The 24498-nt window shown below is 40.8% G+C and overlaps 1 protein-coding gene across 2 annotated transcripts in view; it reads right to left on the bottom strand.

The window, feature by feature from the left end:
• The window catches only part of LOC130174864 (probable G-protein coupled receptor 153), a 44375-nt gene that overhangs the window by 15219 nt on the left and 4658 nt on the right, over positions 1-24498 (bottom strand). For both annotated transcript variants that reach the window (XM_056385098.1, XM_056385099.1), the window contains exons 2-3: positions 13814-14438; positions 9647-10076 (exon numbers count right to left, since the gene is read on the bottom strand). In XM_056385098.1, the coding sequence (XP_056241073.1) occupies positions 9647-10076; positions 13814-14187 (804 nt within the window). In that variant the 5' untranslated portion in view covers positions 14188-14438. The remainder of the gene's footprint in view (positions 1-9646; positions 10077-13813; positions 14439-24498) is intronic.

The following is a 24498-nucleotide window of genomic DNA, read 5'->3' as shown; positions in this document are numbered from 1 at the left end:
TTCAGGCCTGGTACCATTTTCCTGTTTTCAGTCTCAACGAATCCATTAAACCTAGTAGGGGCCTATGTACACTAGAGTCCATGTTGTCCTGCTGGTGACATCACTTTTTAACTTTCTGATAACCACTGTAACTCTTAAACTCACTTGTTTATTACTTCAAGCATATGAGTGTCCAGGCTGTGTGCCTATGTCTCTCTCTTATTCTCTCTTTCTGTCTCTCTCTCTCTGCCTCTCTCCCTAGTTCTCTCTGTCTTCTCCTTTCACTCAGGCTCTCTGTGCTGGACCACTGGCCGTCCCGGGACTTCTCTTCCTCCCCTGGCTGTCATTGCCTCATACCAGATGTTTTGGCGGTGGATCTTTGTCTTTCTCCCTCTCTTTGTATTTGTGTATGTCTCCATATGAATGCTGTGCTTGGTTTTGCCTCTCGTATGTTTGTGTATTCTGCCCTCTTCCCAGGCCTTCTTGGTGTAGAGGAGATCGTGTGGCTCAGGTCCTATCTATTGGTGGAAACTGGAAGTTGCTTGATGTCCTCCAATCTCATATTCTTCATTCATGTTTACAATCTTTAATGTTGTATTCTGGCTGTCCATACTGTACATCTACTTTGTTGCATGGGTCAGTATTACATCTGTGAAAGTCTGTGACTGACTGTGCTGCAGTATCTGTATTGCCTCATTTCCAGTTGCTAGCGTTTCTGCTGTTTACATGCTATTCAGATCTTTTAGTTTCTTTAGCTTAGCAGTTAGCAATGGCTTCTCTCTCTCCCAAACATTCTCCTGCTCTCTCTGCTCAGTGTCTGATGTTTAGTTATTCCTCTGCCTCCTTTAGCGATAATAGTAGATGTAATAAATGCAGTTTATTTGCTGGAATGGAGGCAAGGCTCAGTGACTTGGAAGCATGGCTCCATTTATCAGCTGCTCGGGAGCTGCTGGGAAGACAGGGCGCCTGGATGATTGCCCCCAACAAGAGGCGTAGCCCTAAACCCACAGTTCACGCTACCGTTGTGCCAACAAAGTGTTGGAAATAGCATGATTATATTGTTGAATTTATTAAATTAAAGCGGCAGAAATGTACATTATGCTTAATTGGCATGCACATTATGTCACAGGCACCGGGGGTTTATCCCTCTGGTCTATCCCTGCCCGTGCTGAATTATTTTTATCTCAGGAGTGGACAACTGGATTTTGAATGAAAGTAGCAGGGTGCAGCTAACAATTATTGTCATTATTGAGTAATGTGCGGATTATTTTCTCAATTAACTGCCTAACTATTTGTCTATAAAATTTGTCTATCAGAAAATAGTGAAAAAAGTCTTTACTATCATGACAAAGAAAAGCATCTAATCCTTACATCTGAGGAGCTGGAAGCAGTTGACAGGTTCTATGTCTAATCCTCATCCCTAATGCATCAGGCCAAGACACTGATCAGATTGATTAACTCACACTCGTTATCTTTGGTGTCACCTCCTCTGGTCATACCTTGAACTTGACCACCAACCACACACTATGTGACTTGATGAAGTTGTGAAGTCTCAGCCTGATATTGATCTTGTTTGTCTACGGAGCTGACCTAGTCTAAAATCTGGCAGGCCAAAGCCAGTGGAGACGACAAAAGACGTTGGAGATCATACTTGGAACCAGAGTGCATAATAATTGAATGCAGACCTCATGTAAGATTTAAAACATGCACGTTACCTCGGAAAATGTTCTAACACATTACAAAACATTGTGATTCTTAAAATACTAGGTTATGATGTTACAGCATTACAGTGTTTTAAACTCCTAAAATTCTCTTTTATAGCCTATGAATTAATAACAGGATCTTTAACAATGGCATCAAATGACCAGCTTTAACTTTACTATAAGTTTATTTGAAGAAAAATGATGTAACGTCTACTATTACAAAGAGTTATATAATGAGTGTTGGTGCTGCATGATGTACTGATTTCTAAACGATTTTTAGATTTGGAGTTCAATTTTTTCCTTTGTTTTTCTAAAAAACAAAATCACATCACAAAAAATCACTACAGCCATGGGTTCACTTTCATATAAAAATGTTGGCATCTTATAAATGCTCATATAAATGAGCATTTATATGACGGACGCTCGTATAAATGACTGCTTTGGTTTTTTGTAGCATCTATAATGGTTTTCCAAGAATGGTGATTCTATTCTGTTCTGTTCTTATATCTATATCCTCAATTTAACACCACACAATTGAAAACAAGTTTATATGTTCATTTGTATTTGTGTTACGGTTTTCTATGCATTTAAATAACTCATTGTATCAGGTCATAAAGATGGCTTTTGTTGTTTCTGTCACTGCACTGGAAATATGATCTTTTGTCAGTACAACCACCCGCTCTGCTGTGCGCACACACGCGCACACGCACACACACACACACACACACACACACACACACACACACACACACACACACACACACACACACACACACATATATATACATACACACACACACACACAAAATCACTGTCTTTTCATATAAACTCTGTGAACTTCCAGCTTATGAGGCAACAAGACCCTGTCCAATCCTGAACTCAAACACGTCAGTATAGAGTCCTGCTTTTAAACCTTGTGACACACGCTTATTAACCAAAACACAATAACGAGGCATTGTAACAAAGAAATAGTGGCATTTATGCTATTCATGTCTCATGTTGAAATTCACTTATTCATAAAAAGCATTTTGATTCTTTTTGAACAACAAACAGCAGCTGTGGTGCCTCAAGACCAGTGAGCTCATCAGTGCTGAGTAATTACTCTTCCCAGCAAGGATTTAATAATGAAGTTCATTCAGTCTCTGTACCTTTATTCACATTCATTTTTGGTAGAAACTATGACAAGCTTACATCGCCCCCAAATCTCATCTCATCAGATGCTACATGCTCTTTGTTGTAGAGCAAGAGCTAATTCAATGCTTTTGTGGCTAATGCCATTGGTAACAAAGGAAAATAAACACAGAGGTGGCTGGTAGAAGCAAACCCATGCACACAGAAATGAATTTGTCAGCTTATTAAAACAGGCTTTTTTGTGTGAGTGAGAAAAGGAAGCATTTTGGGGAAGGTTTGTGATAGCTCAGCTCTTGGTGGGCAGAGACTGGTAAATGGCAGCAGATTTGGATAATCCTACAGAAAACCGAAAGCGTGACTTTACACCTAATTTGAGATCACTTTAAAAGCCAAGACCTGCAAGGTGTTTTTGTGTCCTCATATTACAATTCACACATAATGTAAGAGGCATAAAAAGGATAATTCTAGCTTGAGGCTTTTAAAAGAAAGTATTACAGTGTATTGCAATATGAAAAAATGAGGATTGGATGATATTGTTTATGATCTGGATATCACTGGCACTTTTGGAGGAGAGACTATGTGGAATTTTATGTATTGCAGTGTTCAACGTCACAACAAAACTGTAGGATATTTTGTTAGTACTCATAACACTTAACTTAGCAAAACCAGCAGTGGAAAAGAATATTCAAAGAATGAGTTAATAGATATTTGGTATTTCTTTGAAGCAGTATAATGCTAATGTGCAAAGTTATTATCACTAAAGTAAAATCATTTCTTCAAGGTTAGTAATTGGTCAAGTCTTCCCACAGATTCAGCAAACAATAACAACCGTGCAATTAAGAACCCTAAAGTGTATTTCTCCTTTGATTATGTCCAAAGAACTATTGTCTTGTTGTGTGCTTCAGCACTAAAGGTTTGTGCAGATAGAGGTGCTTTGTGCAGGAGTTTCTGTTTGGCTTGCCTCAGGTGTACAGCACTTAATTAAAAAAATGTTTGTTTAATGTAAACTAACAGATGGCTTGCACAAATGATAACAGAACTGAGGCAATGTATTATATATAAACTGATGCTGAGGTACTTTGATACAGTATGTTCCCCCACTAAGAGAGCAATACCATGCACAAGTCAACCTCAGTTTACAAAACTTGTACCATTACGATTTCAGACTGTAATCCCTGTGTCTTAAACATGAGCAGAAGCTACTTGCTATGACAAAAAAATTTTAAATTCAGTTGATTTTCTGTATGGAAAAAATCCCTACCACAGTGACTTGCTTTAAAGATGACAGGATGGATGATTTAGCTGCATCACAAACAATAAGCCTTCAGCTTTCTACTGGCTCTCAAGTCTGCATAGACAACCAATGAACTGACTTGTTAAAAAATAAATGAGAACCTGAGGGAGGAATTTGCAAACAAAATGGCGATCAGTTTCCTAGGGAAGTAAAGGGGAGGAGTTACACTCTGTTTTTAATGCCCAGAGTTCCCCAGCTGACAACATGGGGAAGATGGCTGGAGTGCTTAACTGTAACCTCTAACTGGGACAACAGGGTCAGGCCTGTGACCTACACACATTGTCACAGGCCAGGATAAATGAGACCGTTGGAGATTTTTCTAACCCTAACTGTACTGGGCAACATAATGTTTTCATTATCATCATTGCTGTTACTATTTTTAGTCCTTATTTGTCAGAATTGAATCATCACTTTACCCCTCCTCCAATATACACACTATACACTGTATATAAAGACACATATACCATCCATACGCGTTCAGTCTGACCTACTTACAGCTCCACATGAGCAGAAACATTGAAGTTCATGTAAATAATAAAACAGCACATTACAGGGGCTACAGTGGATAAACTTCTCTCTCAAACTGTTATTTTCGCTTTATTTTTTCTATTTTTACCCATTTTTCATTCTGTCTCTCTCCAGTGCTGACTCAATTAATCTCCCTTATCCTCAGCAAACAGTCTCAGTTACGAAGAGGTAACAAAAATGGCTGCCATCGGCTGCCATCAGTTTATGTTAGTATGTGTGGCTGTTTTCTAAGAGGGGCCAACAATTTGCAACATACACCATCTGACTCATATGATAATACTGAAAGTTGTTACTGTGAGAAGCAAAGAAAGGCCACAAAAATACAGCAATGGGGAGACACACGCTGGAACTTAATTAACCTCATAACTGACTCAAGTCATAATCATAACATGAGTAAACTTAGTTTATGTGTGTACAAACCTTAATTCACCATATGAATTTATTTTGGGCTGTCAGGTTTAAAGCTACACCACAAAGCAGTCACAATATTTTTTAAATCAACAAAATTGAATGATTTTGCATTGTTTTATACTTACATTGTATGATAATGATATATTACATGCAACAATAACTTTACATTTCCATAATAATTGAACATGCCCTGAGAAAACAAACAAGGACGTGTTCCTTGCAGCTACATTGCTTGTTTGCATTGGGTAATACAGTTGAAACTTTGTGAGCAAGTTAAAACATTTTTTGATACAAATAGACAGAAGAATCTTTGAGATCTAGGAAATACCGGCCTCTAAACTGGAAGTAAGTGTTTAACAGAAAGAAACAGATGTTTACACACTCAGCCACAACTGATCCAGAAGTCTAATTTCTATGTCTAATGTTTGACCTCTTGGCCAATATGACTAAGCCTAAAGAAATACTATAATGTCTTACTCCTAGTTTGGCTATTTTGAACTACAGCTCCCTCTTGGTTTACTCTCAAGATTGCGGATGCTGATGCATTGTGGCTGCTGCCCCGTCCCTGATCCTAGTTTCTGCCTCTAAAATCACTGCCTTTGACGCTCTAACCTGGCCAATAAAGTTGTCCTGTGAGTTTATGGTTACATGCTACTGACCCACCATCCTCAAATCTAGACAAAGACTACCGATTAGTGTCTCCAAATCTACACGTCAAGAAGTTTCCTCTCCTGCTAGTTCCAGGACTCAAGGTGTCTCATGGATGGATACTCCTGGGATGCTGTAACGGCAGCATGCCTTCCCAGTGTTTTTTGGCAGAGCCCTTCAGCATGGGGACTTCTGGTTTTGCTGCCTCTCAGCCTGAGATTTTTGTGTCTTTCGTTGTTTGAATTTAGTGTCCTGATCCTTTTGCACATGTTAAATAGACCCTTTATTATTTTAGAGGAGTCTTCTGAGTTTGTTGGGTCACTAGTGGAGCTTTGTGCGCCCCTTAGGGCAACTTAAAGGTGGGGCATAACAATTGGGGGCTCGTCCAGAATAGAACATCGATGAGGTGAGGTAAATGTGAGTGTTTGTGGACCTAAAGGCTTTTGTTTCAATTCAGTGTGCTTCTCCTTTGTTAAATCCTTTGTGGTTTTGCTGCTTGTCTATTTGTGCTTTTTACTAGATGTTCATTTTAGTGACTAGGAGTTTGCCTGAGGGCACCCTGATCAGGTAGTCATCGGGCAGACTGAGTCTGGCCACTTTGTTGTTTTATCTTTTTTATTTTTAGTGGTATACCTGGGTGTGGGTACGCTGTCTGTGTGTGGCAGTAGGCCTTGTCTTAAAGCTTAATTGCAATGTCTTTTGTTGGTTGACGCTATCTCAAGTTCTTTAGCTTTGTCTTGTGTAGCTGTGATAAATACTTTTCGGTGCAGTAACTGGTGGTGTGTGACCTTTTGTTGTGGTATCTGCACTCAACATTTGTTGGGGGGGGGGGTATAGTCACTCCACAGCTCATTGGATCTTAGTGTGGTGGGGTTGGCCTCCCAGTTCATCACGTCAGTGTGTTTTGCTAGGTTATTTTCTGTTGTGGTAGTGGCAGTTCACTTTTGTTGGGTCTTTGTGTTGCTGTTGGGATATGGCAACAACTTTGCAGTTCATCTAATTGGGGTGACTTGGTGTGGCTGTTACACTCCACTTTTGTGTTGGTCACCTGTACTGGTTGTTGAGGGTAAATGCAGTGATGTTTGTTCTGTGATATTTGTTTTGCTGCCTCTCAACCTGAGATTTTTGTGTCTTTTGTTGTTTCAATTTAGTGTCCTGATCCTTTTGTACATGTATGTCAAATAAACCCTTTATTATTTTACAGGAGTGTTATGAGTTTGTTGGGTCACTGTTGGAGATTTGTGCGCCCCTTAGGGCCGCTTAAACGGTAGGACGTAACAGATGCACACCAGCTAGCTCCAGGCTATAAGCTTGAGCTAGCTTTGTGCTAGCACGCTCCAACCAGACCATGCCGCTCCACTTAAGATCTTCACAATCTCAACAACCAACTTTGTCTGGACAGCATGGACATTTTCAAGGAAGCTGGAATACTTTGCAGAGGCCATCCTCTACACAGAGGCTCTGTCCGTATGTTTACCCACAACATCGTACACAACATCCCCAAACTCTATCCCATCTCTCTGGTTCTGTCGCACCCCAACTTCCTCATTATATCATCACAACAAACAACATGTGAATCTGTCCAATCTCTTTCCCCTCCCTCCGTCTTCACAACCTAACACAAAGCAACGTCACCTGAAACTGGCTTTGCACAACACTCGCTCACTCAACAATGAAAGCCTCATCCTGAATTCATTTATAACTGACAGTAACCTAGATTTTCTCTGCCTCACTGAAACCTGGCAAAAACCACTGGACTACTTCTCAGACCACACCTACAGGATTCACATACATTGATAAACCTCTTCGTCCTGAAGGGCGGGGAGGTGGAGTTGCTGCTGTTTACAGGAAAGACATTAAAACAACCATCGTCTCCATTCCTGCTGCTCGTTCTTTTGAACATCTCACCGTCAAACTCTCTGGTCCCACTCCTCTGGTCACTGCTTTTAACTACCCAAGCCAAACCCCTCCTTTTCCCCCCTTGGTGACCTCAATCTCCACAATGATGACACCGACTGTAAATCTGCCATAGAGTTCCTGGAACTGCTGCAATGCATCAACTTTACATAACATATCAACTTCCCCACTCACAGTCATGGTCACATCCTGGATCTGGTCTGTTCCACTGGTCTTACAATACATCAACTCTCCAGCCTCAACCTCAACATCTCTGACCACATGGCAATCACTTTGGACATTGAAACTATCCCCATCCCCAAAGAAACGCAAGATCTCCTTCAGAAATCTCAAATCCATCTCCCCCTCAGCTCTCTCTGCCGCTCTTGAAAGTAAAATGTCTGCCTCCCCTCCCCCGCTGCCTGATAACCCCTCAAGTCTTGTCAGCTACTACAACAACACACTCTTCTCCTGTCTTGATCAGCTGGCTCCCGTCAAAACCAAAACAGTCTTATTCACACGCTCAGCTCCCTGGTATACTCCTGAACTCTGCAGAAAGAATTCCTGCAAACACCAGCTTGAAAAACTTTACAAGAAAACTGGTTTAACAGTACATCTCCAAGCCTACACAGACTACATCCTACGATACAAAGACACTCTCATACACTCTGGACCCACTAACCCCATGGCTCTCTTTTCCACAATAAACAAACTTCTCAAACCCAGTCACAACACCTCCAACTCCTTCAGAGTTTACAATTCTTGCAATTCTTTCCTTACATTTTTCCAAACCAAAATTGATACCATCTGTTACGGCCTCCCCATTACCAGAACTACTGGAGACCGGAACATGGAGAAGGACGCCAGAGAGAGATGCCAAATTAAGAATACGTTTTAAAGTAGTAGTAGTAAATTTTAAACATAGCAAAAGTGTAATGTACTCAACAAAACTAAAGGAAACAAAAGAGGGGTGGAGATCCTGGCCAAAAAGAAAAAAAAAAAGGGGAGGTTGCTGAGCCAGCCTCGCCATGGGCAGTTGCACTCAGTGACTCCCCTCTATACTGCCTATCTCAAAACTAACCTAAACCACAACAAAAATCAATAACTGAACAACCGGTGATCTCCAACCTCCATACCTAAAATAAGAAACAAAAACAACAAAAACCAGCAGCCTGGCACACGCTGGAAAACAAGGACCAGGTTGGGAGAGAGACAGAGAGAGAGAGAGAGAGAGAGAGCGAGAGAGAGAACAAAACAAAACCCCAGCAAACGGTGCACAATAGTGATCCAAAAGCTGCACGTAACACCATCTACCACAACCTGACCACTACCACACTGCAGCTTTCAACACCATCGACTACACCATTCTTCTCTCCCGCCTTGAATGCTCCTTCAACATCACTGGTTCAGCCCTCTCCTGGCTAAGGTCATAACTCACAAACAGACAACAGTTCATCAACATCAACAACTGCACCTCCTCCACCGCTCCTCTGTTCAAAGGCGTCCCCCAGGGTTCGGAGCTTGGTCCTTTCTCCTTGGTAACATCATATGCCGTCATGGTCTCCACTTCCACCGCCACGCCTGTGATGTCCAGCTCTACATCTCCACAAAATCCATTGCAACTATAACCCATTCCACTTTGACCAGCTCCCTCACTGAAATTAAGTCATGGATGCAAACCAACTTCTGCCTCACTACTGACAACTTCACCCTGTCTCCCTCCACACACCCACAACCTGGAGTCATCTTGGACATCAGCCTCTCATTTGAACACCCTGTCAATCAAATTACCAGAATTGCCTTTTTCCACCTAAAAAACATAGCTCATCCCCGCCCTTCACTCTCTTTCTCTGCTGCTGAAACTTTGCCTTTCCATGCCTTAATCACATCCAGAATATGTAATATGTAATAATGTTGTGTGTTGTACATTTTCAGTATGTTTCTGTGTTCATTTTAACCCATGTAAAGCATCTCTGTGTATTAAGAAAAGTGCTTTATAAATAAAATGTAATGAACCAACTCCATCGGTAACTGTGTGTTTAGGCTGTGGACTCACCAGGATGGGGAAGCCCGTCAGGAAGTCGTAGATGAAGACGATACCACTGATTAGGTAGGTGATCTGCAGTGACGTCTTGAGAGGCTCTGATCCATCAATGGATGATCTGCGCTTCCCCTGGGCATCCTCCACAACTATGGTGGGGACATTGAACTTGTTCTTGTCTGCATTGTGGCCCGCCTGAATGGAGAAGGTCTGGAAGAGAGCAATGCCAATGCAGATCACACCCATGGCCACGCTGCCACCAATCAGCAGCAGAAAGCACACGCCAAAGCCCAGGCCAATCTCCGTCACAATGAATCTGCAGTCAGAAGTGTAGAAGCGGTCGATTGTGTCATGCCAGCCCACTGCTGGAAGCGTGGACAGGATGAAGGAGACCATCCAGATGCCCATCACTGTGTGCACCGCCTGCTTCTTGGTGTTACTCAACCTGGAAGCAGAATCATAGATTTTATCATAAAGGAAGTTGATCTACTCTAAGACCTTCAAGTGCAATTGGCTTTGGCTTTTTTTTCTGCTGTGCACATGCTGTAAAGGTTTTAAACTTGTGGACCTTGACACCGATACAGTTGGATCTGAAAAAAATCACGACACAACTTCTGCTTAGACGTTTATCACAAACTTTGCAGGTGCTTGGACCACTAATACTGACAGTACATGCTGTGATGTTAGGACATATCAAAGGCCACCAACTCACACCACTCACCTGTTTGTGAACTCACAGACAGATGGTAAATTAAGTATGCTGGCATAACGTACCTTCGTAAACCTACAAAATACCTAAGTTATGGCAAATTTTTGTAAATGCCATAAAATGGTAGATCTGCACCTGAGACATTTAAGTTGAAAAAAGCACCGCCCCACACAGTCATCACTTTGATAAACTGGAGTTGAATGGTGGGAAATCAATGCTTTGCTGATGGCAAAAGATTGCTTTTCACATCCCTCGGTCTATTTGTCATCTAGGTCTATTTCAGTGCGAAGGGATTTCTATTTCCTCTCACCTCCAAGTAATTGTTACAGTCGAGGAATCTGCTGAATGTGTATGTGTCCTCTGGCGGTGTGGTACTTTTCAAGGTTTGCAACAGCACACGTACATCTAAAAATATGGCAGGAGGTGATAGGTGTTCACATTTCCAAAACTTGATGAAAGACTGTGCTATCCTGCCAAAACATTTGCACCTAAAGTAGTGCTGAGCTGTTCAAGGTATCAGCAACAAATCATAGAGAGAGGCTTTGGGGCTTGCAGAATATGTAGATTCAGTCTATTACATGATTTTTGAAACACCTTTTTAGTCACTTCAGTCCAGTGTCTATAAACTGGCCTCCATTAAAAGTGGATATAATAGCAAGTGGCATGTAGGCAGAATGCTACAGTTTACATGAATGTACGTCTCCTGTTTCATTTGTGGTTGCGAAGGAAAACAGTAAATCCTATTAAGTGTCTGGGAACAGTTTTGGCAGGAAACCCAATCTGTCTCTCTCAAGAGAACCAGAGCATGTTGCCTATCCTCTTCTTCCTCTCATTAAAATCCTCTGAAGGATCACTCCCCCCCCCCCCCCCCACCCCACACACACACAAAATGAGTCTAACATACAGTTAAAAATATATAGAACTAGTAATGCATTAGCTGACACAATATGAGTGGCACAGAGGGAGCAGCAGTAGCCTCTATCTTTGCACTATGGCTTTGTGCAAAGACAAGTGGGTCTTGTTGTCACAGTGAGTAATAATGCTAGCCTTTCCTGAATGTGCCTGAGGTGCATATGATGTGGAGGTTACGTCACCAAGCTGCTTGAATCTATTACCAGAGAAAGAGCGTTGTGAGGGAAAATGCTCCTAAGAGATAGTGAGTGCAGGGTGATGAGAACAGCTGCCGAAGTACAAGGTTTGAATTCATAATTCAGGCCTTCAGTGTGTGTTAATGTCAGCGACAAGGCAGCCATGCTAGCTCAGGAGGGCAAAAGTGGAGCAATTTACATCAAAGATGAACAGCAATTACACGGTGCATCACCTGAGCTATCAGTGTACCATATCGTTGTTTAAAGTGACTTGGAAACAAGTAGACGAGCTGCCGAGAGGAAAGTCGGTGTTTCCAGATAGGAAATGAGACAGTAAAGTCAGATGAGTGAGAGAACAGACGAGGGAGATAAAAGCATTTATGTAAAGCCTGATATCTCTGTGTGGGCAACTGCCAATAGTGACAGCTGCACAAACAATATTGATATCAAGATTGAGCATAGATTTAAAAGGAAGTTTGCATATATTGTTTGAATGTCTGCTTATCTCCATGGTGCTGCAAAATTGGCCAAGCTGACAGTAGGCTGAGCATCTGCAGGCCTGATGCCACAGGAAGTACAATCACTCTTTGTTTTCCAGAAAGGTAGGGAGAGTGAGGCAACAGAATACTGATTCTCACCACATGTACCACAGCACCAGTTTCTGCGCCATTTCAATAACACACTCAGCAGCTTGTTTGTATTCAGCAGATATGAACACTGGTTTCATATGTGCCTTTGCCACAGTATTTGCTCTAGAATTGCATTCATCTGCAAATGATTGCTCTGCGCGAATAACAGCTGGACTGCAGCAGGCCAAGATCCCTGAGACGTGCTTCAAGGTGAGATGTTCTTAAGATGCACAAATTACAATTTGTATATTGATCATTGTATGTGATCAATATGCTTTTAGATGTATTACTGTGCAACTATCATTACCATGTATCATTGCAGATGACATAGCAGACTAAATCAAAGACATCATACAATAAATCCCTGGTATTGAAATCAGAAAATCTAAACAGATTTTCTCCTTATTCATGTGAATGTTGTAAAGAGAAATGCCAACATAATATTATTATTCATTAAATGTCTTTGTAAAAGTGAACATTCCAAAGAATTGGATCTTATTCGCACAAAAATAATGGCTTCTGTTTAATAATCATCAGCACAGGTCATGTTAAAGCAGCTGTTATGCATCCCTGAATACAGACAGAAATAGCATCAAAATCTTGTTGTGAAGGAAGCAGCAATGTTGCTCAGAACATCTGATTATGTGTGAACAGCAGATGTCTTGGGGAGTCTAACGAGACCAAAATGGTGTTACTGCAGGAGGGTGCTGACTGTTAATGCGAGGTGAACCAGATCTTCATTATTCAGTGTTACTTTGTAATATCACTTGTTGTGAGGAGCCAAATGAAGCTAGAAGCTAGCGTTGGCAGATGCTCAGTCTAGAGGGTATTACATGGTATTACCCCAAATAACTGCAACCAGCAGATGTGTCGGCAGGAGGGCGATTTCACCTGATGCAGAGCATCCCTCTCAAAAACGGAGGTAAACACTCTAACAAGTGACAATTATCTAAACAGCAGTCCCATCCCATCTGAATCAGCTCAGAAATGCATAAATCTTAAAAGCCACAATGTTGCCTTACTCAGGTTCTTTGGTAGATGTGTTTATGGAAAGCTGCGCAGGAGGTTAAAATGTCTTTATACAAATTCTATTGTTGAGTATTTTAAAAAAATTAATAGCTGAATATAAAAAAAAGCAAAAACAGTGGTGAGCAGATCAGAATCTGTTTATCAGTACATCAGTGTCTCTGCAGTATCTTGCTGAGTAAAACACCTTGATGTGAACCTACATATGAAAAACCTACATATTTAAAGCTTACATACCAAGTTTAAATGCGTGTGATGAAATGTTCAGACGCATCTTAAAGGGTCAGTTCACCTTAAATGATAAACATATTTTCTCACTCTCCTCTTGCGGTATCTAGCCATGGACATAATCCACAGTCAACAGTTTTAATGGAGACCACTTCTTCAGTGAAATGTACTACAAATAAACATTTTTTACAGCAAGGTCTTTGTATAATTCAGAGTAACCAGAACACTGTCTATGGAAAGAATGTTGCTGTACAATTTTCAATGCCATTTTGTGCTAGAAGGACCACAAATAAAAATAAATATTCAAGGAAGAAATCTCAGAGACAGATATCTAAAACCTGGGCAAGTATAAACAATTATAAATTATATCTACTAGTGTGATATCTGTCTATACTGTACAAGAGGTAAGTTTGTCATTTGGCTGAAATAACCCTTTAAAAATGGCACTCCCCTGTGCATAAACAGAACAATTTTGTAACGCCACAATCAGAAACGATCTTACCTGTAGTTTACAGGCCAGCGCACCATCCACATGCGGTGATAAGAGAGCGAGGTGACGGAGAAGCAGGTGACCAAAGTGAGAGTGTAGAAGGTGGAGACAAACACCTTGCACAGACCCTCGTTCCACTCGTAGTTGGAGTGCTGACGGCGCAGCATTATGACACAGTACATGGTGATGGGGATGGCCATGTTGAGGATGTGCGTGCCTGCCAGGGTGCAGATGAGGAACTCCAGCGGCTTCCACTTTTTCTGCTTGGCACTGACACTAAGGATGCTCCAAGTATTGGCCAGGATGGACACGCCTGAGCAGACCAGCCAAGGCAGCGTGTTGGCGTTGATGACCTCATCCTTCATGGTGGTTACCTCATCCACCATGTTGGAGTGGGGCAGGGTGGAACCTTGGGCGCCTCAAGGAACTGTTGGCAAGAGCAGGTACACGCGAGGAGAAGGAGGAGGTGGTGATGGGCAGGAGGGGATGCAGGGCAGTGGGCAAGGCAGGCATCCTATCTGCGTGGGCGTGCACTCTCCATGTGTTGGGCACAGCAGGGGAAGGACATAGTGATGCCACACTGTGGGAAGTTAGAGGGGGAGGATGGAAGAGGGCCAGTTCCTTTACAATCCTGAGGCTGGAGAGGGGGAAAGAAAAGAGGGAAGCAGAGTGATCAGAGAGGAAGTGAGGATGTAAAGAAAATTATATTAGACAGTCCAATTCAAAATAATCCTTAATCATACATAATCCCTCATCCCAGGACTAATAGGGTTACATTAATTAGAACAGTTTAACTATTACTGTTAATACAAAAAGCCATCCATCTCATGTGGTTAAACAGTAACAAGTCAGCAGGGCTCATTTTAAAAAATGCTGCGAGTGAAATGACAGGGAATAGCAAAAACCTAGTCATGTGCAACTGCGTTTTCACAGAAAACGTGAATAACAAAGGTGAACCCAAACTGCTCTGATGGTCACGGTTAAGCAGGGAGCTATAAATACTGAAGTTACACCAAAATGCTACAGTAGATGAACAAAACAACAGAAACAATACAATCAATCCAACAGGACCAACCTAAATATATCACATTTTGTGAAGTTTAGAATTGGTGCTGAAACAATTAGTAAATGAATTGTGTAGTTGATGAGAAGAAGAAAGACATTTTTTTCCAGCTCCTCAATTGTGAAAAATGGTTGCTTTTATATCATCGTAAATTGAATATCTTTTGGGTTTTAGGCTGCAGACCAAATGATTAATCCCGATGATAAAGAATCAATACATTCATTCATAGAAGATAATTGTGAGTTACACTTATTGTTTTATTGCTTCTGTCACAGAGGTGCTGATTCAACTCAACAGCATTATTTAGGCAGAACTTTGTGGTGCTGATTTACAGTGCTTCATTACATAAGGTGTTTCTGATTTTTGGTTTTGTTGTTTAAAACAGAATCGTATGCAGTCTTGTTACGAGCTGCCATCTAGAGAACAGACGCACATAAAAGACGGTTTGTTGAGGGCCATTTCTAGTATAACAGGAAAGAGGATGAGGACAAGAGGATGACTTTGGTTGTCCCACTGAGGAGTGAAAAATGCTTGGCACAACTGGAACATGTTGTCACATCTATTTCCTGTCTTTTGGCTTGTCCAAACACTGATGTGCTGTGGGCAAAACCCCTGAGAGGGGACACTGGAAATGACAAGAACAACGTCATCATCACCCTGCTCTCACTTCCACTGATCTAATCCTCCTCTCTCACTCTTCCCTCCAATGGCACCATAAACGTCTGTCAGCCAATCAGATTCAGTCCTGCTGATGCAGGGGGTTATGAAGCTGCATCTGTATGCTCCTTAGGACCTGTGTTGTTTGAAGTTAGAGATGGTCTTGTAAACTCATCATGTTATATTCATTCATTTTTCAAAAGCCTTCATATTGACACAAAAGCATCAACTCTGGTGACTTTACTGTTTGGCCAAGGGAGAGCAACACCAATTGGCCTCCAAGTAACACAAGTAACACCTAAAATGTAAAGCCTCACTTCTGCTCTAGGAAAAACGTGGAACAGTTTGTTAGGAATGAAACAGTGGTACTACATCAACACACCTCTGACTGGAAATGATGCCAGCCAGTGGTGTCTCATGCTTGGAAAGCTGACAATAACAAAAGGAACTGAGGGCAAACCACAGTCTGGACTGGCTCCTGTAGACTACAAACAGCTACATATATAATATTATAATATTGTGTGAATCCACCACTAACATTTCACTATGAACATAACCAAAGAAAACCCACTGTGTTGAAAAGTGTTAAAAGCACATGATGAGTGATTCATAGCTTTGATCGAAGGAATTCCCAGGTGCTTGGACTGAGCCACAGTTCGTCTGCTGACTGTGGACTGAGACCTCGGCTGAGTCAAACACTAAACATGGCAACAGTGTCACACAATCCACCAACGCTTGAATCAAATCCATCTCAAGTCCATAAGTAAACTGGTGCCATTTTTTTTTTTTTTAGAAGCAGCAAAGACAGATGCAGGTCAAGTCAAAGCAGGACCAATGAATATTCACAGGTAAAGCAGTAATGTTTCTTAATGAAGAGTTAAGTTTCAAGTGAACTTTGGTCACAGTTGTCCCATTTGTGTGACTCTCAGGCAGTCAGAATTCAAACAGAGTAAATCGCTACCTCCCTCACAGCCTGTGGTATGACTTGCTGAAACACAACTTTACCTCTCTGTTGATGATCCCACCTCTCCTCTCCATCTTCCCCTCAGTATAAACAGGCAGTCATTGCATGACTACATGTATGTGAAAGAGGTCGCTCAGTGATGAACCCACAGAGAAGCATCACCCAAGTGTGAAGCACTACACAGGCTTTACAGAAACTCTCAGCTCATTGTTTTGGCCTTCCTGCCCACATCTTCACTGTTTTGGTTAACTGTCATCCCTCTCATAATTTCAGTGGCAGCCACAGCAGGCAGTTATTTTCAGTGAAAAATATCTAAAAACCCACTGCATGTTACTCATCCAGCACCAGATTTTACCATCCATGTAATACCAAGTAATGTTAATCATTTCTGCGTTTCATTTAGGTGATCCAGAACCAGGACTGCAGGATTGTTCACACTCACTCACTAACATACCGGGACACTTAATGGAATGGCATTGTTAATGTAATTGTAATTTACACATGTGCTATTTGTGGCTTAACAAGTCTAAAGGTCTCTGTGAAGAATCTATAAGCTGAAATCAAAACAAAAAAGTGCAATCATCAGTACTAACATTTACAATTTTACATTATGGGTTCTCCCTAACTTAACCACTACGCAAAGTTCAGGTAACGTTGCCATATTTGTTGCTAAATAAATACGTCATACATTTTGAAGCACCAGGAATGTGTTCCTACAATATTACCCACAGGCACAGTTTGTGATATTTAAGTAACCAAATGTTTAATGGACGTATAGAGTCCCTTTTGTATGTCAGGGAGAAAAAACCCTTAGCATTCAGTTTCTCTGACTGGAGATGACCTAATTCATGACAAAGAGAAAGCCTTATCAAAGCGAGCTGTAGGCTAGAATCACCACCTCCTGGTTGTCTGCCTCCACCACTAGTTCCAGGGTACATCCCTGTTTATCTAGAGTCAGAGAGAATATGAACCATTTGTGTGACATTTTGTCATAATTGCTGTGTGAAGTCTCAGGGAGTGGCTGGATCAAGTGTTTGTGAGGTCACACTGACCTTGACCTTTGACCTTTGACCACCAAATTGTAATCAGTTCGTGAAAATTTGTGCCAAATTTGAAGGGATTCTCTTGAGGAGTTCTCAAGATATTGCGTTCACAAGGCCAAAATCATGTTTTATGAGTATACCGTGACATTGACCTTTGACCTTTGACCAGCAAAATCTAATCAATGTATCCTTGACTCCTAGTGAACATTTGTTCATCAATGTCTTTACTGTTTTTTCTGTTCTGCTATCATTTATTTGGTTTCACAAATGTGCTATGGTTTAATGTTAAACTTTGCTTTCTTGTGTCTCTCACAGAGTCTCTCAAAGACACTACAGAGGACCAGCAGGCCAACAATCTGCTCCATAATCAAGACAAGTCATGTTTTATCGTAGACACAAAATTAGAAAACAATTCCCCCTTTCATCCACCAAGCTGTGTTTTGAGCGTGTAATTTACTAACACAGGCAGAAAGCAATGGAAATAAACTCTAGGCCCTTTCTGCTTGGGTGACTCATGACGCTCAAGAGGGACAATGGCTTTCAATTAAATACAAGTAATGGCAATAAGGTCTAACAAGGTTATTCCAGGATGTTTACAAGCAACCGCAGTTTCTCTATGTGCTGTGAGGAGATTTGAAACATACAATACACGGATGGTATTTATGGAGGAATTCTTCATCGTTCTGACTAAAATTCAATTAAATCAGCCAGTGTCCTCCAGCAGCACCTAACCAGGCCAAAGCAGGCAGGAAAGTCGATTAAAATGCACTGTGCTGTGCTCCACTGCCTTCAAAATGATTTTTTCACAGTGCATATTCACAGATCAGAAATGCAAAATGCAGACACAGTTTATTATGTCTACAATGTGGTAAACTCTGCAAAACAACCTCAAGTACAACACCAGCCTAGACTATGAATTAGATCCAGACAATCTTGTTTTATGACATGAACATCCATTTGAAATGTGAGTATCACATTTTAAACTTCAACACGTTCCTTTCTTGTGTGAGTTGGCTGGAAAAAGAAAGAAAAAGCTTTGATAGCAGAAAACAACTGAGATATACAGAGGGGAACAATTTCTGGGAAAGTGGTCGACACCAATTAAATAAATCCTCCTGCCAGACAACGACATCAGTATTGCACAACTCTGCAAAAAACCCTGTGGCAATATTTGAGCAAGTTTTATACACATGGCAACTACAGTTATAGTTAGAGAAACTATGTGGATAAAGCTCATAAAAAGGCAAATGCTAATTCAAACTCTGACATGGAAGTTGGACTCGTTACGTGCCTATCCACCACGATCTGCTTCGCTACATAAATGACACACTGCTTCCAACACTGGCTCTGAACAATGGCATTGGTCACTGTTGCTGAATCATCCAGTGAATGTCCTTCCTAGGACACTGGATTGAATTAAAGCAAAGACTATATATATAAAGATGGACACAGTCTCCGTGATGTTACCTGTAGGATTCTGAAGCTCTGCTCTTCCATTCAAAGAAGTGCAGTTTGTAGCACTTCCATATTGGCTTCAGAGGTTGCCGCTTGATCAGTGGATTGGATTACCAAAATGAAGTTAAGCTTCACACTCCGGCTTCCTCCCACAGTCCAAAGACATGCAAAATGGGGACTAGGCTGATTGGATACTCTAAATTGACCATAGGTGTGGCTGTGAGTGTGAATGGTTGTCTATCTCTATGTGTTTGCCCTGCGATGGACTGGCGACCTGTCAAGGGTGTACCCCGCCTCTCGCCCGAAAAGATGCTGGGATAGGCTCCAGCCCCCCTGTGACCCTACTAGAGGATAAGCGGAAGAAAATGGATGGATGGATGGAAGTTAAGCTTCACTTCAGAAAGTTTATTTATTATGAGTTGTTACCATTGGCAGCAACTACTGTACTCTTCCTGTTAGAGGAGAAAACTGAGGATGAGAATGAGTTAAAGCTTCTGTTCTTCTTCTTCATCTTCTTCTGTTTGGAAACGGACTTAAGGAATAGGTTCAAAAATACAAGAAAATTGAAAATAAAAAGGAGAGGAGGTTGATATCTGCCTTTGACTTGGCTGTAAAATATTTTTGACAATTGTCTGGCTTTCTAGTATCTCCCATCCAAATGTGAGCAGGTCTGTTTGTGAAGTTTAATTTGTTGGTTTATGGTTTTCATACAGATAATGAAGATCCAAACAACCATGATGTGAAAACTGATGTATCCTCTTTAATACAAGTCTGCAGGCTTAAAGCCAAACAGCTCTTTGTAGATTTTGGTACAACAGTGTGAGAGAGAACTGTAAATACTGGCAGTAACAACTAAGAAGATTTTGTTCAGACTCAAAGTGACCCTAATGAGCACACTCAGTAAAATTTCTGCAATTAGCTCATTACTAACCCTCATTAGTAAATCAATATTCAAAGAATATGAATTTAACTGCTGGTTTCTTGGTTGTTTTTAGCTGAAGGACTCTGGATCATAATCGGCTTATGTGAGAAGCATCAAGCTGTCTTTACCACAAGAAAGCCCTGCTTACAGTAAAACACCGTCAACAGGAAATTACTAGTTAAATCTGAAAAGAATGAGTTATTTACAGAAATCACAAAATGTTACACATTGTCTGAGCACTGATAATAGCTTTAAGGAAGTATTATTTCCAGTAAGAGTAGTAATGTATGGATGGCGCTATTACTTATAGTGCTAGCAGAAATAGTAGTCGTGGTTTAGTGGTTGTCGTAGAAGTAATAATAGTGGTAGTAGTTGCAGCACTGCTTTTATTTAAACACTTGACTGACAGGCTTCCTAACCATAGTGGAACTAACAGCTCAATCACCCACAATCCCCTGGGCCTCCAAGCCAAATGTGTCCTCTACACAAGGGAAATCAGCACCAACAATTACATACATGCTGAAAAGACTTAAGCTCTGACATCAAGATAGTGATTGTTAACAGAGCACAGATTCACTGAGGTGTTGATACAAGGAAGATGCGTCATGCATTTTAATAATTGCTTCCCCTGGCATACAAGAACAGTTTACATTCAAACTTGAAGAACTGCTTTAGAGCAAAGGTGTGGAAAATCATTCATATTTTTACCTAATGAAATTTGGTGGAGCGATCAGTTTTGGAACAAGAAACAAATGCTTGTTTCTTCAACAATAATAACTAAATATAAATAATAATATGGTTATCCTTAAAAATCAATTTAGCCTAAAATTTGAATGATGCCTTTGGGTGTAAGAAACTGTGATGTCAAAGGTACATTCTTCCAAATGCTTCAGTTCCTAATATAGTGTACCACTAATGTTTTACTGAGGTTTTCCTTTAAAGTGAAATAAATCAGATTAAGTTTTTCAAAAATTCTGTCAGGAAATAAAACAGTAACAAGAAGGTAAATAAACAAAACAGTATCATAGATCAGATCTGCATCCTCTATCAACAAGCTGCAGAACATTAGAGGATAAAAATGACTGCTAATAGCTTCCTTGTATGCTTTTACTGTTTTTGTGTTTCAATACAGATTTGTCAGAATTACCTTTTTCATTTCTAGGCACAGCGCTAGTCTTCTCCTGGATGACAAACTTATCACTTTGCACATTAGTCACATTTTGGGAACAAAGATTTTTTTCATTCTTCATCTCAAACTATAATCAGCTGAGATACAGAGGGGAAGAGACAAGTGTGCCTAGACAGATTTTGGCAGACATGAAGACAGATCCATCCGCTAAAACAAAGGCCAAGAAGGATGACAGTGTGTATGAATGAGATCAAACCAGTAATTACACAGAAACCTGTTCCAAGTAACACAACGATTTTCAAGGCACTCTCCAACCATGCTCATCAGCACAATGTCAGTCAGTGTGTTGGGTGTGGTAGAGAGCGAAAGCTGGCGTTCATGTGTGGTGCTGACCCACATCTCCCAGCTTTAAATTGGCAGGAGCTAGAGTAGACAGGGGGAGTGGACCTCTTTTATAAGCTCCCTGCTGACAGGTGTGATGCATGGGGTCTTATTGCCAGACCGGCCACTCATCCCTGGAGCTGTCAGAGAAGAAAATACTCTGCCCCAGGAGGCGGCACAGCTTTCCCAAGAGCACAACCTCTGTGTTTAATATTACATCCCAAAGCTCACCCATGACAGGTGCTTTACTTTAAAAATCAAGTCAGCAGGTATGCTTTTTGAGGCAGCACCCTGCTTCACATTTACACAGTCATAAACATTCATGTTAGAGAGCTGCCCAGTACTAATACAGTCCTCTACAGCTTTTGTACAGGAAATGTCAGGGGCAGTCATTCATGTCCTCGTCCCACTTTAAAGAAATGACAAAACATCTAAGGTTACGGCACTGCTGTCTGATTTATTGTTGTTTAAATTACATTTCTTTTTTTTTTTAACCATCCTGTTATTATCTGTTTGAGCTATGTTTACTGATCTAACATTACTGTCTGTTAGTGTTTATGTTACTGAATCCTGGACATATGTACTCTAAAAGGGACCCTAACACACTTTATATGAATATATTGTGTGTGTGTGTGCACACACACACACACACACACACACACACACACACACACACACACACACACACACACACACACACACACACACACACACACACACACACAAGATAAATTACCAGAAGCATTTCCCTGAGAATTTATCAGCAGTTAAGTTGAATATTAGAATGAAAACATATGTCTATTCTAACAACCGATAATTCAAAATTTCATTTTTATAATTTTATCAGAATAGTTCAATATCAGTATAAATTCAAATGTGTATGAAATATAATGCAAAACCTTGCAACTATTTCATTGTATATTTTATCATAGTTTCAGCCAGTTTACATGTGGCGCACGGTGTTACCTACACTGTGCAGGTGAAGAGCTCTCCTTCACCCCATGAGGGATTAAAATGGCCCTCAGAGGACAAAACACTATCAATCTTACTCATCTCCAGCGAGCGCTCATTATCTAGTTATCAATGAGTCCAGGAGAGGTTCCTCCCTGCCTGACAAATGATCAGCAGGACCAGCTTTAACACACTGTCTTGCAGAAAGGCTAAGATACCTCTGACAACATACCTCTTCAAAACGCAGGTGGCTGATATTTGTGACTTCTCTAGAACTGTTGGTTTAACGTTTTTACAAATGAGTATTCCTGGAAGAAAGGAAGAAGAGGTGACAGTTCAGTCATGCCTTTGGGTTTTTCTGAATTACCCTGCAAAGATTTTTACTGGGAGGGGTTACTTTGTCACAAACACTGATAACAGAGCCATTAAAGGAAAACATCAAAAATAATAAAGTAAAAATCTTTTTTCATGCATACTGACAGTTTGTCTTTCCTACTACAGATTGGCAGAGAGTCAGTACCAGAAGCGCCTCTGCTTTATGACCTGATTAGACTACTTAACTGTCTGCCTATCGATTTTATTAGCCTTTATGTGGCTCCTTTCAAAATGCCTTGCAAACTCATCAAAACCAAAAATGGGCCAATGCTTAATTAAGATCTAGTAAGATTCCTGTTACCGCTAGCAGTGTGTTCACTCCAGGCTCTACATCCAAAGGAAGAGGCAAAGTGCAATATTAGAAACTTTATAAAGCCAGTAGTGACCTGTTCAGCTTCCAGCCAAGAAAATGGCCTTCCCTCCGCAGTCAAAGTCCCTTTGAACCACAAATTCCATCTGTTATTTACATAACATCTAGAGGGCGTACTGTGTCACCAATAACTGACATATCCTCATCATCACTTCATCAGATCAGCCACTAGTAAACCACTATCACGTTAGATACTCCGCTTCAATGTCCTGGAACCAGACTGGATCTCTTATTGTGTATGTTGCATAGCAACTGCATCAGTCTTGAAGAAAGCATTCACTGAAAAAGATGAAATAGGTTTGGATCACAGTAACTGCATGTTTCCCTCATAATCATAAAAATAAAACAACATTTTTATTGTGAGATAGTCACTTAAACCATTCTGAACCATAAAACTGGCACTGCAGTGCTGGTCTACTAGCACTTCTTCTCATGTGAGCCACTCATTTCTTACATCAAGGTAAGTATCAGAAAATGTTAATTACAGGATAATGGCACATTGAATTTCTCTACATGTCTCGATATTCTCCCGAGTCAGCTGCTTTACAGTAATGACATCATCATAAGGCAATCTTGACTGAGACCTAAGCTGTGCCCAATATCACTGCCTCATTCGCTCACCCACTATTCCCTATATAATATCACCTATATAATACTCTCTTATAGTCTGTAGTAATGGTGGATGGGAAATATATTGCACTATAGGTTGAAAATACAGAGACAGGACATACGTGACTGACAGGAAAGCTCGAATTTCTCTTCTACTGCGATAGTGTGTTTACTTCTGGTTCTGCTCTTGTAATCAATGGACAGCAACAAGTAACTAAGAGTTGAGTCCATTTTGAGTCATTTTGCTGGTGTGGTCAGTAGTCATCTACAGTTGACCTAGCAAATCACTACAATAGTGCCCCCCCAGTGAGGAGTGGTGAACTGCCGGTTCATTCGCCCAAAAGCCAAACCAGCCTCATTTAAAAAAATACTTGAGCTACATCTCCAACAAGAGGTTAATGGCCCGTCCGCTTTTTCAAACCTCTGTGGATGGATGAAAGTACTCAGTGGTCACATGCTGGGAAAGAGTTTTATATCTATGTCACCAATCACATTAAGATTTCCATTTTTTTTTTTTATACCTTTGGTTTTTGCCTAATAAAATTTTAAAACAGACCTTGAATTTTTCCTTATTTTATACATAAAATCACTGTAAACCATAATAACGAAAGAAAACTTCAACACAGAAAGCTGTAACATCTGTTTGGATTGTTCTAGAGGTGATTTGAAGTTCCTCTCTGAGTTCTGCTCATTCTTTGGAGCATTATTTAAGGGCTTTTTTGGTCTGCTCCTTGAAAAATCTGCTCCAAAGCCTCTGCTGCACTAAATATCCGACTGG

This window comes from Seriola aureovittata, chromosome 9, assembly GCF_021018895.1.
Source record: "Seriola aureovittata isolate HTS-2021-v1 ecotype China chromosome 9, ASM2101889v1, whole genome shotgun sequence".
In the NCBI taxonomy this organism is placed as follows: domain Eukaryota; kingdom Metazoa; phylum Chordata; class Actinopteri; order Carangiformes; family Carangidae; genus Seriola; species Seriola aureovittata.
The sequence above is the reverse complement of the archived record's forward strand: the minus strand, read 5'-3'. Positions and strand labels throughout refer to the sequence as shown.